The sequence below is a fragment of the Pistacia vera genome, unplaced genomic scaffold (assembly GCF_008641045.1).
Source record: "Pistacia vera cultivar Batoury unplaced genomic scaffold, PisVer_v2 Contig744, whole genome shotgun sequence".
Taxonomy (NCBI): domain Eukaryota; kingdom Viridiplantae; phylum Streptophyta; class Magnoliopsida; order Sapindales; family Anacardiaceae; genus Pistacia; species Pistacia vera.
The window spans coordinates 243,922-256,643 of NW_022196606.1; the positions used below are offsets into that span (position 1 = coordinate 243,922).

Here is a 12,722-nt window from a genome sequence, read left to right on the forward strand (position 1 = left end):
GTGTACAATTTTAACATTCAACATACAACTTCGTGTAATCAGTATCTTACTAACTATACTCGTATTCAACCATTAGGCTAGGTTATAGAATTATTAGCATTCATATTTTCAGTCCTAAGAATTAAAAATAACTGGGATTCTCAGGGGATGGAACAGCGATCTGAATGGTTTCATGAATCGCTCCCCACCAAATAGTTCACCAGCCGCTAGTATATCCTGGTAAATTATCAACCCCATAGCACGTAGGATAAGGCCAACCTGCAAAGTGAAGAAAGTTAAGAGCCAAAAAGAAAGTTACATATTGCATGATTTGTTATATTGAAAAATAAAATATGCATAAGACTGACAAAGAAGCAGTCACCCTGGAGTTGACAATCTTTTTAACCTTAATGAACTCAATTACTCATAGTTAACTACAAATATAAAATATAATAATAACCAACACATAAGCGGCAATGGAAAACAAGAAAAAAATCACCTCTTCTGGAGTTAATGGGCATTTTCCTATGGCCCTTCTTTCTTTGTAAACAATCTTTTTTCAGCAAAATTTTCTTTTCGATACTTCTTCAATACTTCCTGCTCTTTCGGGAAAATATCAAAGCACCTGTAAATCATCCATATCATGTACATCAATCTCTCTTTGTGTAACCTTGATGTATTTTTTTGTAAACATAACTTGATCCTTCATAGATAAAAGATAGAATAGTCCCTATAATCCCATAAATATTTATAATGTGTTAATCACTGAACAACAATTGAGTAATTATTCATCCACCCCCAAAACGAACCCCTCATATTTTGCCAAGGAACAGGAGAAACTTAAAGGATCTAATTTATATGACTTTTACAATCATTCCTTCTATAAAAGGACTGAATCTTTTATGATTCTTATATTAGCAATTTAACAATTTATTTGTGTTAACACAGACACATTGCCATATGTTGCCTGGTTTTTGAAATTTGTGATGTTCAAGTGTCTGAGTCATGCAGCTTCTGTCCTCCAGTCCTTACCTGTGTTTCAGAGTTGTAAACTACAAGAGCAATTACATCGATATATCTTAAATGTCTAATCCTCAAGTGTTGCCTCTGCTGTTGCAAATACTAGTTGAAAGAATAGATTATGAATAAAAACGTACCCAGCAAACGCTAGCATATCCATCTCAAAACGAAGATGTATCGATATGAAATGACCTTGAGCACGAAGTTTATCGACTATTGACTCGCTCAACTTCATAATATGTGGCTTGAACCTTAAAGCGTGATAGTTAACTCTGCACCTCAGTCGCTGATACTCAGGGTTGTCAATTTCTTCAGCTAAACGATGGAAAAGGGAGTCAAATAAATAGCACCATGTTCCTTCAATAAACCCTTTGAGGAATTGTACATTATGACATTCTGGCTTCTCATTTTCATCGTTATTCATGCCCCATTTTGCTCCCTCTTAAAAATAAAATTCTCATCACGCAATTTGTTTCAACCGGAACTTCCTAGACCAAATACATCTTAGCGACAGTTAAAACTAAATACTGAGTCAAATATTTTTCTCTAGCTGTAACAATATGTAGTTCAATAAATTGACAGTTCAATGTTATCAAAAACTCTACTTTGATAACATTATCAATCCGGACTTTTACATCTCACCCTATACTATGATCCGTATTTTGGTCAGCCAAGACAGCAATTGTCTTAGTAAGAGCACAACCAGTCAGTATATAGTTCTCTTCCGAAAAAGTTAAAAAAAAAAAAAAAAACAGAAAAAGAAAAAGAAAAAGAAATGAAGTAAATTCTAAGCAATAAAGCATTAATTCACAGGCAAATTTTTTATACATGCACAAATTATAATGTATTCTGGACCGCGTATTAGTGTAGAAGATTGCCTTATTTGTCTAACTGATGCCATTGATCCAGTCCCCGGATAATATGAGTCTGCAGAGCACAAATAATTTTCACTCATTCATCCATTAAGATCAACAAAAACATTAGAAAAATTGTAGATATCAGAGTTTACAATGAATGGCGCAAATTTTAAGTGAAAAAGAAAAAATTGAATTAAAATATGAACCCAAATAAATTATATCTCTCTAGCAATATAAAAAGATTCTTTCATCAAAGAGAAATAACCAACTCAAACCAACAATTTAAAGCAAAATCGTATAGCTGATATAATTCTTTGAATGATCACTAGCTCCAAAGGAACCAGAGGCATCCTATAAGACCTCAATACGATGGGTAAATGTTAAAGTGCAATAATAAGAATCAAAACAGTCCAAACATATTTCGATTGAAGCACCAATAAAATACGTGACAAACATTATCAAGGTCAGGAAATTGAAAAACCTGCTCTTTTACTAGAAGGAATAAATTGTCAAAGAAGAATGAGAACAAAGCATGAATTTTGAGGTTTGTCATTCGAAAGAAGATGATGAAAATAATTAATGAGAGAGAAACATAGAGTGCCAACTGAGAAATGAATTATCTAACTGCAGGGCAATAAAAGCGTTGGATAAAATGAAGAAATCTAAAAGGATTACGTATGCTTAAATTGTAAAACATGATCCCAGTCAAGGGAAGGCTAATATCCACAGAATCCAAACGATGCAACAAACATGGTGTATAGTTAGAGAAGAAATGGCCAGCCATTTTGAGCCATTAAATCATTATCTCAACAAACACAAATATTCCATCTCATTTATACAGTCACCTAAAGAGTCTGTCTATCACTATGAATTATTTAGTAGTTCTCAACTTGAAGATATTTCAAACAATCCATTAAATAAGTTTCATTTCCTTTTCTCAATTTTTCCACGCTTTGGATGAAGAAATTCTGACCTTCACTCAAACACTATTTGACTCAATGTCTTGTGGTCCATCCAAATTTTCTATACGGCTATTATTCCTGAGGTAGTTAAGTTATCAAGTTTCATCTTCAACTTTCTTTACAATTTCAGAATCATATTCAATTTACTGGTCACAACAATTTTTTTAATTTATTATTTTTTTGGATAAGACATTGTCCAGCTATATTAAAGAAAAAATCATAGGTACAACAATGAACTAGATATCTACAAAGAGAGCACCATATCAGAGAACAGGTAGCAAATCTATACAAGTAAAATGACAAAAATGCTGTCAAAGATAATTTTTCCATCCCTGTGGAAAGGAAACCAAACCATACAAAATTAACCCAAAGCCCCTACCCAATTTAGATGTATAAAGAAAAAAGAAGAGCACTTGCCAATTAGCTAAACCAATTTACTGCTATAGCAAATTAAAATCTCAGATATGAAACTTACCTTGAAGATCAATTAAAACCATTCCTTTCTCCATTTTCATGGGTCAGGCTCATTACCCATTTGCAAACCAACTTCTAAGAGCATACGAAAATTCTTATCTTTATGCAACAGATGTTGTCAGGTTTGATTGCAAGTCACTTGTCAGTTCACTCTCCAACTGGCTACTTAAAATATCCAGCACGTTATTTGGAGGGCATTGGTCAGCAGGGTTCTGTGCTGACATTTGACAGAAACATTCAGGCCAGGAATTTGTATAAAAAGATTCTGGAGGGACACGCTTGTGAGGTCCACCAAAGTTGGTTTTCAGCATGACACGCCTAACAGCTTCTTCAAAGCCAGAAGTCCTCCCATTCTCCCGATCAATGAAAATTGGAGCAAGACCTTTCCTGTCAGGTCTGAGTGTAGTCCGGAAGCCATAATAGAGGCGATGACCCAGAAGATTGTTGGCAAAGTTACTAGGTCCATCATATGTTGGCATGAAAATGTCAGAGAGCAGACAAACCATGTAATCTACAGCGGACCCTATCAATCCCTGGGTGTTAGCAGCTAGCTCCTCTGAGGAATCCACAGAACTGTGATTCTCAAGGTGAGGGAACAGCGATCTGAATGGTTTCATGAATCGCTCCCCACCAAATAGTTCACCAGCCGCTAGGTATATCCTGGTAGAATTATCAAACCCCATAGCACGTAGGATAAGGCCAACCTGCAAAGTGAAGAAAGTTAAGAGCCAAAAAGAAAAGTTACATATTGCATGATTTGTTAATATTGAAAAATAAAATATGCATAAGACTGACAAAGAAGCAGTCACCCTGGAGTTGACAATCTTTTATAACCTTAATGAACTCAATTACTCATAGTTAACTACAAATATAAAAAATAATAATAACCAACACATAAGCGGCAATGGAAAACAAGAAAAAAATCACCTCTTCTGGAGTTAATGGGCATTTTCCTATGGCCCTTCTTTCTTTGTAAACAAGTCTTTTTTCAGCAAAATTTTCTTTTCGATACTTCTTCAATACTTCCTGCTCTTTCGGGGAAAATATATCAAAGCACCTGTAAATCATCCATATCATGTACATCAATCTCTCTTTGTGTAACCTTGATGTATTATTTTTTGTAAACATAGCTTGATCCTTCATAGATAAAAGATAGAATAGTCCCTATAATCCCATAAATATTTATAAGTGTTAATCACTGAACAACAATTGAGTAATTATTCATCCACCCCCAAAAACGAACCCCTCATATTTTGCCAAGGAACAGGAGAAACTTAAAGGATCTAATTTATATGACTTTTACAATCATTCCTTCTTATAAAAGGACTGAATCTTTTTATGATTCTTATATTAGCAATTTAACAATTTATTTGTGTTAACACAGACACATTGCCATATGTTGCCTGGTTTTTGAAATTTGTGATGTTCAAGTGTCTGAGTCATGCAGCTTCTGTCCTCCAGTCCTTACCTGTGTTTCAGAGTTGTAAACTACAAGAGCAATTACATCAATATATCTTAAATGTCTAATCCTCAAGTGTTGCCTCTGCTGTTGCAAATACTAGTTGAAAGAATAAGATTATGAAATAAAAACGTACCCAGCAAACGCTAGCATATCCATCTCAAAACGAAGATGTATCGATATGAAATGACCTTGAGCACGAAGTTTATCGACTATTGACTCGCTCAACTTCATAATATGTGGCTTGAACCTTAAAGCGTGATAGTTAACTCTGCACCTCAGTCGCTGATACTCAGGGTTGTCAATTTCTTCAGCTAAACGATGGGAAAAGGGAGTCAAATAAATAGCACCATGTTCCTTCATCTTTTTTAGAGCTTCTGTTGTATACCAACTGATAGGAGCATCTCTAGGTGGCCGAAGCTGAGTCCACAAGTAAAAAGATAAATAAAAAAGTTCAAAGTTCAAAATATTTCCAGGATAAAAAATAACTAGCAGATTTAACATCATGGATGCAATAATAACTTACAGCAATAATCTACCTGATAAGCTTTTATTTTCTTCTTTTTCCCATTTTTGTGAATTTCTGGTATGCTTTCCACAATTCGTACATCAAACCTCAGAGTGTGAATAAAATGCTCAACATCATAGATACCCTGGAAACCGCTGTAGATAACAAAATAGTGTGACTACAGAATTATCCCATGAGATCAACTATAAAATAATATATCAGAAGTAAAATCATCTTCAAAGAGCATCTCACAAATAGTTGAAAAAAGGTATGCTCAGGGAAAATGTATCTTCTGTGATCCTTTGTAAAGCATGTGAACGATTAATACTCTTTTGATGGAAGGCCAGTATCATAACAAACAAGTGCATAGTAAAGAAACAAACTGCAGCTCATTGCTAGTTCAAGTTTTAAGATAACAAATAGCAAAGGCATACACCTTAAGTGCTTTAACTGATAAGAAGAATAAGTACAAAAAATGTTACCCACAATTAAAAAAAAAAAAAAATTACTGATATGATTGCCATGGATTACAAAAGGAGGATATGATGCTATTAACTTAAATGATCCCTATATTAAGTTTTAAAGTTGCATTTTGAACATAAAAGGTGCAATATGATGCTCTGTAAAACTATTGGAAACTGTATATCACAATTCAATATATTTTATTTTCTGTGTAACATGTTTGATTCAAGGCTTGAAACCTATATTAAACAGAAACAGCACTTATAATCAACAGTAATTATGCAGAAGAAGCTTTTAAAACTTTCCAAAGCATCATTTGGAAGAATCAAGGTCACAACTTATAACCATAAGCCAGTCCTTGAATAATGAGCAGATCTCAGAAAAGTATTCATGTTTAAGCCTCTTGACCAAGATCAAGTGCAGTATTCTCATACAATTTCATAATAGGATGACACGCTTACATATATAATATGACCATATCTTATCACAACTATATATACAAGCCAGTCCTTAAACATTGAGGTGCACATCTCACAAATGACGTGAAACATAAGTTTCATGCTTGAGCCTCTTCACCAAGATTAAGTGCAATATTCTCACACAATTTATAATAGGATGAGAATTTACATTTACATATATGAAATGAGCATATCTCATCATAACTATATGTACAAGGATCATAAAAGAACAAGATTCACTAAAGTTGAGCTCTAATGGCTTTCAAGCAATACGTTATGCATCTAAGCCAAAAAATATAATGTTCAGATCACAAACAATATTTTAATTAAATAAATATGTAACATAATTGCAAAGCAGGAGATCTCTATTAAGAAACTGAAAACCTATGATGTAAACCAGTAAGATATTTAACACCACCAGAAAAATAAATGAGAGAACAGGCCAAGAACATGATACCTGTCATCATGCCAAAACGAGTTAGCGTCCAACTCAGGCAGCACAAGTGTAGCGTTCATGATTCGGGCAGCAAGAACCGCATTACAGATCTACAACATTCATAAGAATATATGTTAATTACAAAAAATTAACTCCATCAATATATAAGGAAAAAGAAATCCATCAAACTATTGGAATGATATCTTAGTGATGATAAATTCATTTAGATCACTTGGTATTTTTTTAGGAATGTACTATAGTTACATTGACAACCATTAATCTCTCTCTTTCTTGATAAGGAAATGTTTATCTCTATTTCACAATCATAATCCATGATATACTTTATGAAATAATAGATACAAACCGCACTACGTTGTTGATTTAGACCACCATTACAGCGAACACGCAGATAGCCATTGGTCTCTTTGGGAGAAGCTACACAATGTAAAAGGGCATAAGACAAAAATTGAAAATCCAAAATCTCTAAAATCTATAGATCAAAGTAGACATATTTTCTTCTTGAGAAACAGAAAAACACCTACGGGGCCAGTCAGATCTTGGAGCAGAGGACGGCCTCCAACCGCCAGAATTAGCACTTTCCCAAAGTTCTTCTACATTGATCTGCTTAAACATGGCAAATAAAATTATGAACATAAGCTGGAACAGTCAATAATGATAAGCAACCACTAAAAAATGAAAAGTTTTTCACAAATATCCAACTTCCTCTGACTATACTATTATCCATATTTCAAGAAATATAATAGATAATAATTCATAACTCAATCAAATATTGAAGCCAGAGGAAAATCTGGTGGAGGCCCGCAGCGATATTGATGTGCAAATTGTTCGTTTGACTTGGGTATAGGTGTACAATTTTAACATTCAACATACAACTTCGTGTAATCAGTATCTTACTAACTATACTCGTATTCAACCATTAGGCTAGGTTATAGAATTATTAGCATTCATATTTTCAGTCCTAAGAATTAAAACTTCAATTAATTTTATCGCAATTTCTCATCAGCAAAACAAATTAAAAATCTTGAATGCATTGATATTTTCAGTCCTAATAGTCAAAACTTCAATTAATTTTCTTGCATTTTCTCAGTAGCCCAACAAACAATAAATCTGCGATGCATTCATATTTTCAGTCCTAAGTATAAAAAAATCAATTAATTTTCTCACATTTTCTCAGTAGCCACTGATATTTTCAAGCCAAAGAATCAGAGTTTCAATTAATTTCTCACATTTTCTTGGCAGTCATTGCTATTTTCCGTCCTAAGAACCAAAACCTCAATTAATTTTCTCGCATTCCCTCAGCAACAAAACAAACAATAAGTCTTGAATGAATTCATACATCCAGTCCTAAGAATCAGAACTTCAATCAATTTCCTAGCATTTCCTCAGCAGCCAAATAAACGATAAGTCTTGAATACAATGATACTTTCAGTCCTAACAATGGAAGCGTCAATTAATTTTTTTCAAATTTTCTCAGCAGCCAAACAAACAACAACTCTTTGAACTAAGTAAGTAACTAACCAACTAACTGACCTCGGAAGGAGAGGCCGATCCACGAGTTCCGGTAATAGTGGCGGAGAACAAGACTGAGAGAGTACAGATCAAGACAACAACAACAGCAATCGACAGCTTTCCTACCAATCCTTTCACTCCTCCTTGCTTCACGTGCAGCCTGTGGTGTCCACCTCTGCAAATAAAAATTAGATAAAAAACAAAATATCAAACAGGTGTTTGTTTCCAGAGAAAATTCTCAAATACACTTTCCACGAAAATGATATTAATTTTGTACCTCCTCATTTTTAGGAGATCTGGTGATATGATGATCGTTGATTGCTTAGCTTTGTTTACTTGAGCTGAGAGTTGTTGCCAGTGTGAGCGTGTGAGTATTGAAGGGTTGTATTTGGCGGTGGGTGGGCCGGGTCACTGTTGGATCTCAATGATTGGGTCCAGTTTAGACCCATTTAGATTTTTTGATTTTATATTTGTTGTAATTACACATAATCCCCAGTTCGTTAAGCAGTTAATTATTAAAATGACCTTTCTACCCTTTACCCGAAATATAATAATTTTTCCTAAATTATTATATTTATAGATATGGAATAAAATTTATGAAAACATTTCTTTCACACCCACACAATTTTCATATTTCCCCCAAAATGTCATCTTTCATTAATTTGTTTCCATTTTTTCCGATTCAAACAGAAACTTTCTCACCCAAAATATTGGGTTCGGTAGGCACACTGAAAGCTCATTCTAACACCTCAGTTTGTCATTGATAACACGATGGATGCGAGCTTGTACTTATAGCTCAGGTATAGTTTTCGAAGCTCAACACGACCTCCAAAAATTGGGGGGGACATATGGACAATTTGCACATCAATAGGTCAATGTAATGAGTATTTTGTAAGGTGCCTTGACATATGGACAACTCTCATCCGTTCTTCTCTTAAAATGAGATAGGGTTGGTATAAGATATCTTTGAGGCGGTATGGGCTTGACAGGAAGTACAATTTGTCTCTTAGGCACTTGTTGAGCTGATATTAGCGTGACTTAGTTTTTGGAGTGCGTAATCGCGCTTCAAAAACTCAGGTCTTCGATCTGAATGGCTGTCACATTGTAGGCTGCAGTCTCGAACTGAAGAGCTCAAACTATGCTTGGTGCGATCAGGTGTTGAGAGCTAGGACTGCGATTTGAAAGCTTGGAGCGATCCGAAGCTGAGCGCAATCTGATAACTTACATGAAATGTCCAGTAGATGAATCCCTGAAGGGAGCTAACATCAGAAACCCAAACACACGGCTTAGAGGCCTTAAACGGATAAGCCAACTTAAAACAGCCATAACTTTTGATTCGGGAGGAGTTTTGGAGCCCGTAAGATATCCACGAAAAGCTTGTTCCGAGCTCTACGTTGTGGCAACTGGGGAACCCGGTTGGGGCCATTTTCGGGGCCAAAATCCACCATTTCAGCATGTTTCAGGGCTGTTTTGAGTTTTCTACGCGTTTTTTCTGACGCTGGCAGCTAGTCGCGATCTGAGAACTAAGAACTGGTCGCGATCTGAGAGTTGAGAACACGACCTGAGGCTGTTTGCATTATCAGACCTAAGAGCTGATCACGATTTGATAGGAGCTTGACCTGAGAGTCTGAGTTATGCGGTCTGAATGATCTAATGCAAACAATCTCAAGTAAACAAGCGAGCTTATGAGCTCAATCAGAGAGCATAAGGAGCTCGATTTGAGAGCATAAAGAGCTCAATCAAAAAGTGCGAAAAAAGTTTGATCAGAAAGCGTGAAGCTTGATCTAAGAACACAATGAGTTCGATCAAAAAGAGCAAAGCTTGATCTAAGAACTCAAGATCAACGATCTGAGCGTGCGATCAGCGATCTGGCTACGCGATCAGAGAGCTAAAGATCAACGATCTGAAGCTGAAGATCAAGATGATCTGAGCGTGCGATCAGCGATTTGGCCACATGATCGGAGAACTTTGATGCGTCCGATCAGCAATCTGGCCACGCGATTGGAGAGCTAAAGATCAGCAATCTGAGCGTGCGATCAGCAATTTGGCCACGCGATCTAAAGCTAAAGATCAACGATCTGAAGCTGAAGATCAAGACGATCTGAGCATGCGATGAGGGATCTGAAGTTAAGATCAGCGATTTGAAACCGAAGATCAAGACGATCTGAACGTGCGATCGTGCGATCAGCGATCTAGCCACGCGATCTGAAGACTCTGAGGCGTGCGATCAGCGATCTAGCCACTCGATCGGAGGACTCTGATGAGTGCAATCTGCGATCTGGCCACGCGATCAGAGGACTTCGCGCAGTTTCAAAGGGAAAAATTCGCTCCAATCGGATGCCCGGTCGCAATGTTATCGCCTTCCGAAATTTCTGCTCCACTGCGATGGGTGACCTCCTGGGAAGTCTTCGTATTGAACCCGTCTTTTTTTGTGAGTACGTCGATCGAATTGGGATTTTATTTGAGAATTAGAACGAAAGGAATTGAGATTTTAGGGATTTTTTTAATGTGAACCAGTTATCCACCTGTCCCTCAATTACATTGGTCTAATAGCAATTCGAAGCATTTCATGCGTAAAGTTGGGTTTATGTTGCTTTTAGACCAAGTTGGCCCCGAAACCTAGTCGGAACGGTCGATTTGGTTTGAGTTTCAAAACCCTGGTTTGGGTTGATCACATGGTTTAAAATTTGAGGCAAAGGCATATTTGTAATTAAATACCTATGGCACTTCAAACAAAATTAGGCAATGATTCTTCAATGGTCAACTATCAGTGATGTATGACGATTTGAAGGTGGTTTATCTCACTACTAATCAGAGAAGGGATGATGATAAGATAGTCAGATAAGTCTACTTTATTATCTTTTGCATCCTCTGTGAAGTTTTATGTTCTTCATGTTCTCTGGCATAGACAAATCGTCGAACCAGCTATTAACGCCCATGCACCATGCGCTAGAATCTTGTTTCTGTTATGCACACAAAAGAGATGCATACGAGGCACTGGTGACTTTCAAAGTGATTAAAACCGACGCACAACTTGCATCTCAACATTTTTCGGATGTATAAGCTAAAGCAAAGCTTATGTCATTTTATAAATGGAAAGACAAAAGTTAGATAACAAATATTAAGTCTAATCCTTCGACCACCAATTCTAACCACACCATAAAATAAATTAAACTCTTGTTTTTCATTCTACTTATACAATTATTTTGGTAGTTTTGACACATCAAAACATCACAGGTCTAACAAATGTAACCCTAGGATTCCTATAAAATATTAAGTCTACAAATGAAAGCAAAAGTTAGATAACAAATATTAAGTCTAATCCTTCGACCACCATTCTAACCACACTATAAATAAATTAAACTCTGTTTTCATTCTACTTATACAATTATTTTGCTAGTTTTGACGCATCAAAACATACAAGGGTCTAACAAATGTACCCTAGGATTCCTATGAAAAAAAAAAAAAAAAAAAAAGGAAATCTAATTTAATTAAACACCTAAAATAAGAAATTCAATTTAATTAGAACTACTAAAAAAATAAAAATCAAACAAGAGAAGTTGTATATAGGAAATAATAATATTCCCTTTCCTTAAAAGAATTCCAAAATTATAGTCTTTGTGTTGTGTGTGATTTTTCCATCAAGCTCAGGGAATTACGCGGTTATAGCTCGATCCAGAATCAGTTCAACTCAATCGATTGTCTGACCTAGCATAAGCTCGTCGATTTTGTAGCTCGACCTAGCCAAGCAAGTCGCGACCAATCCCAACAGTTGTTCAACCAACTCACATATAACTTCAGATCTTGGATATCTCGGAAGGGATCAGATCGACAGCAATCTTGGCACAATCTTAATGCTCAATCATTAATATCGGAGTTGCGTTTCAATCTTAATTGTAATTCCTTTATTTTCGCTCTTTCCTTTTACAAAATCATATATGAACCCCCTCCAACGATGAGAAGGGGTTAGCAAATTGTTCTAGGATTATCATTGTAAGCTCTCCACAAAAATACAAAACACAGTGGATGTAGGCTCTAGAGTATAACTCGTCGAACCACTTAAAAACTCTTTGTGTCACCCTTTATGTTTTTTCATTCATACATTGTTGGTTACCCGTAATCATGCACATATTAGTTCCGATTTTGTCAAGGTCAATCAGATCGCTTTAGTTGGTGCAAACTTTGTATCAACATTTTGGCGTTAGAAGAAGGGCCTCCATCAAAATCTCAGAATTTTTGACAAACAATCCTAGTGACTCAATCACTCAAGGGCCACAATGTTTCACACAAATCGAAAACCACCACCGAAAACCATGACAATGTGGAAACCACCCACCAGATTGCACCAAGATGTCGTCGGGTGTCGACCACCAGTACCGCCAAGGCAGCAGGCCGCAACCAGTAGCGGGCAAGGACGTTGAATCCCAAAATGGCCAATTGGTGGAGATGATCAAAACAATGGTTGCATAACGTGCAACAAAAGGTTGAATTGAGAAACCATTAGCCAGGCCCCCAAGACCTGATCGACCGCACTTCACCAATGTTACTCCAACAATAGGAATTCAGTCAATGACCAA

General features: G+C 36.1%; 1 protein-coding gene across 1 annotated transcript; it reads right to left on the bottom strand.

Moving 5' to 3' along the window:
• Window positions 1-1,861: 1,861 nt before the first annotated feature.
• LOC116115501 (O-fucosyltransferase 1-like) lies at window positions 1,862-8,493 on the bottom strand. The gene is made up of 10 exons (XM_031401650.1): window positions 8,423-8,493; window positions 8,167-8,320; window positions 7,158-7,236; window positions 6,980-7,050; window positions 6,637-6,725; window positions 5,291-5,414; window positions 4,888-5,171; window positions 4,220-4,349; window positions 3,294-3,996; window positions 1,862-1,926 (listed from the first exon to the last, which is right to left on the bottom strand). The coding sequence occupies exons 1-9, from the start codon at window positions 8,428-8,430 to the stop codon at window positions 3,394-3,396; spliced, it is 1,542 nt and encodes a 513-aa protein (XP_031257510.1). The 5' UTR covers window positions 8,431-8,493; the 3' UTR covers window positions 1,862-1,926; window positions 3,294-3,393.
• Between the last annotated feature and the right edge of the window lie 4,229 nt (window positions 8,494-12,722).

Excerpts from the sequence above, each read along its gene's own strand:
- LOC116115501 (XM_031401650.1), bottom strand. Across the intron at positions 7,051-7,157 it reads TCCAAGATCTGACTGGCCCC|CTTCTCCCAAAGAGACCAAT; the intron begins GTAGGTGTTTTT and ends TACATTGTGTAG. Across the intron at positions 5,172-5,290 it reads AGAAAATAAAAGCTTATCAG|CTTCGGCCACCTAGAGATGC; the intron begins GTAGATTATTGC and ends TTGTGGACTCAG.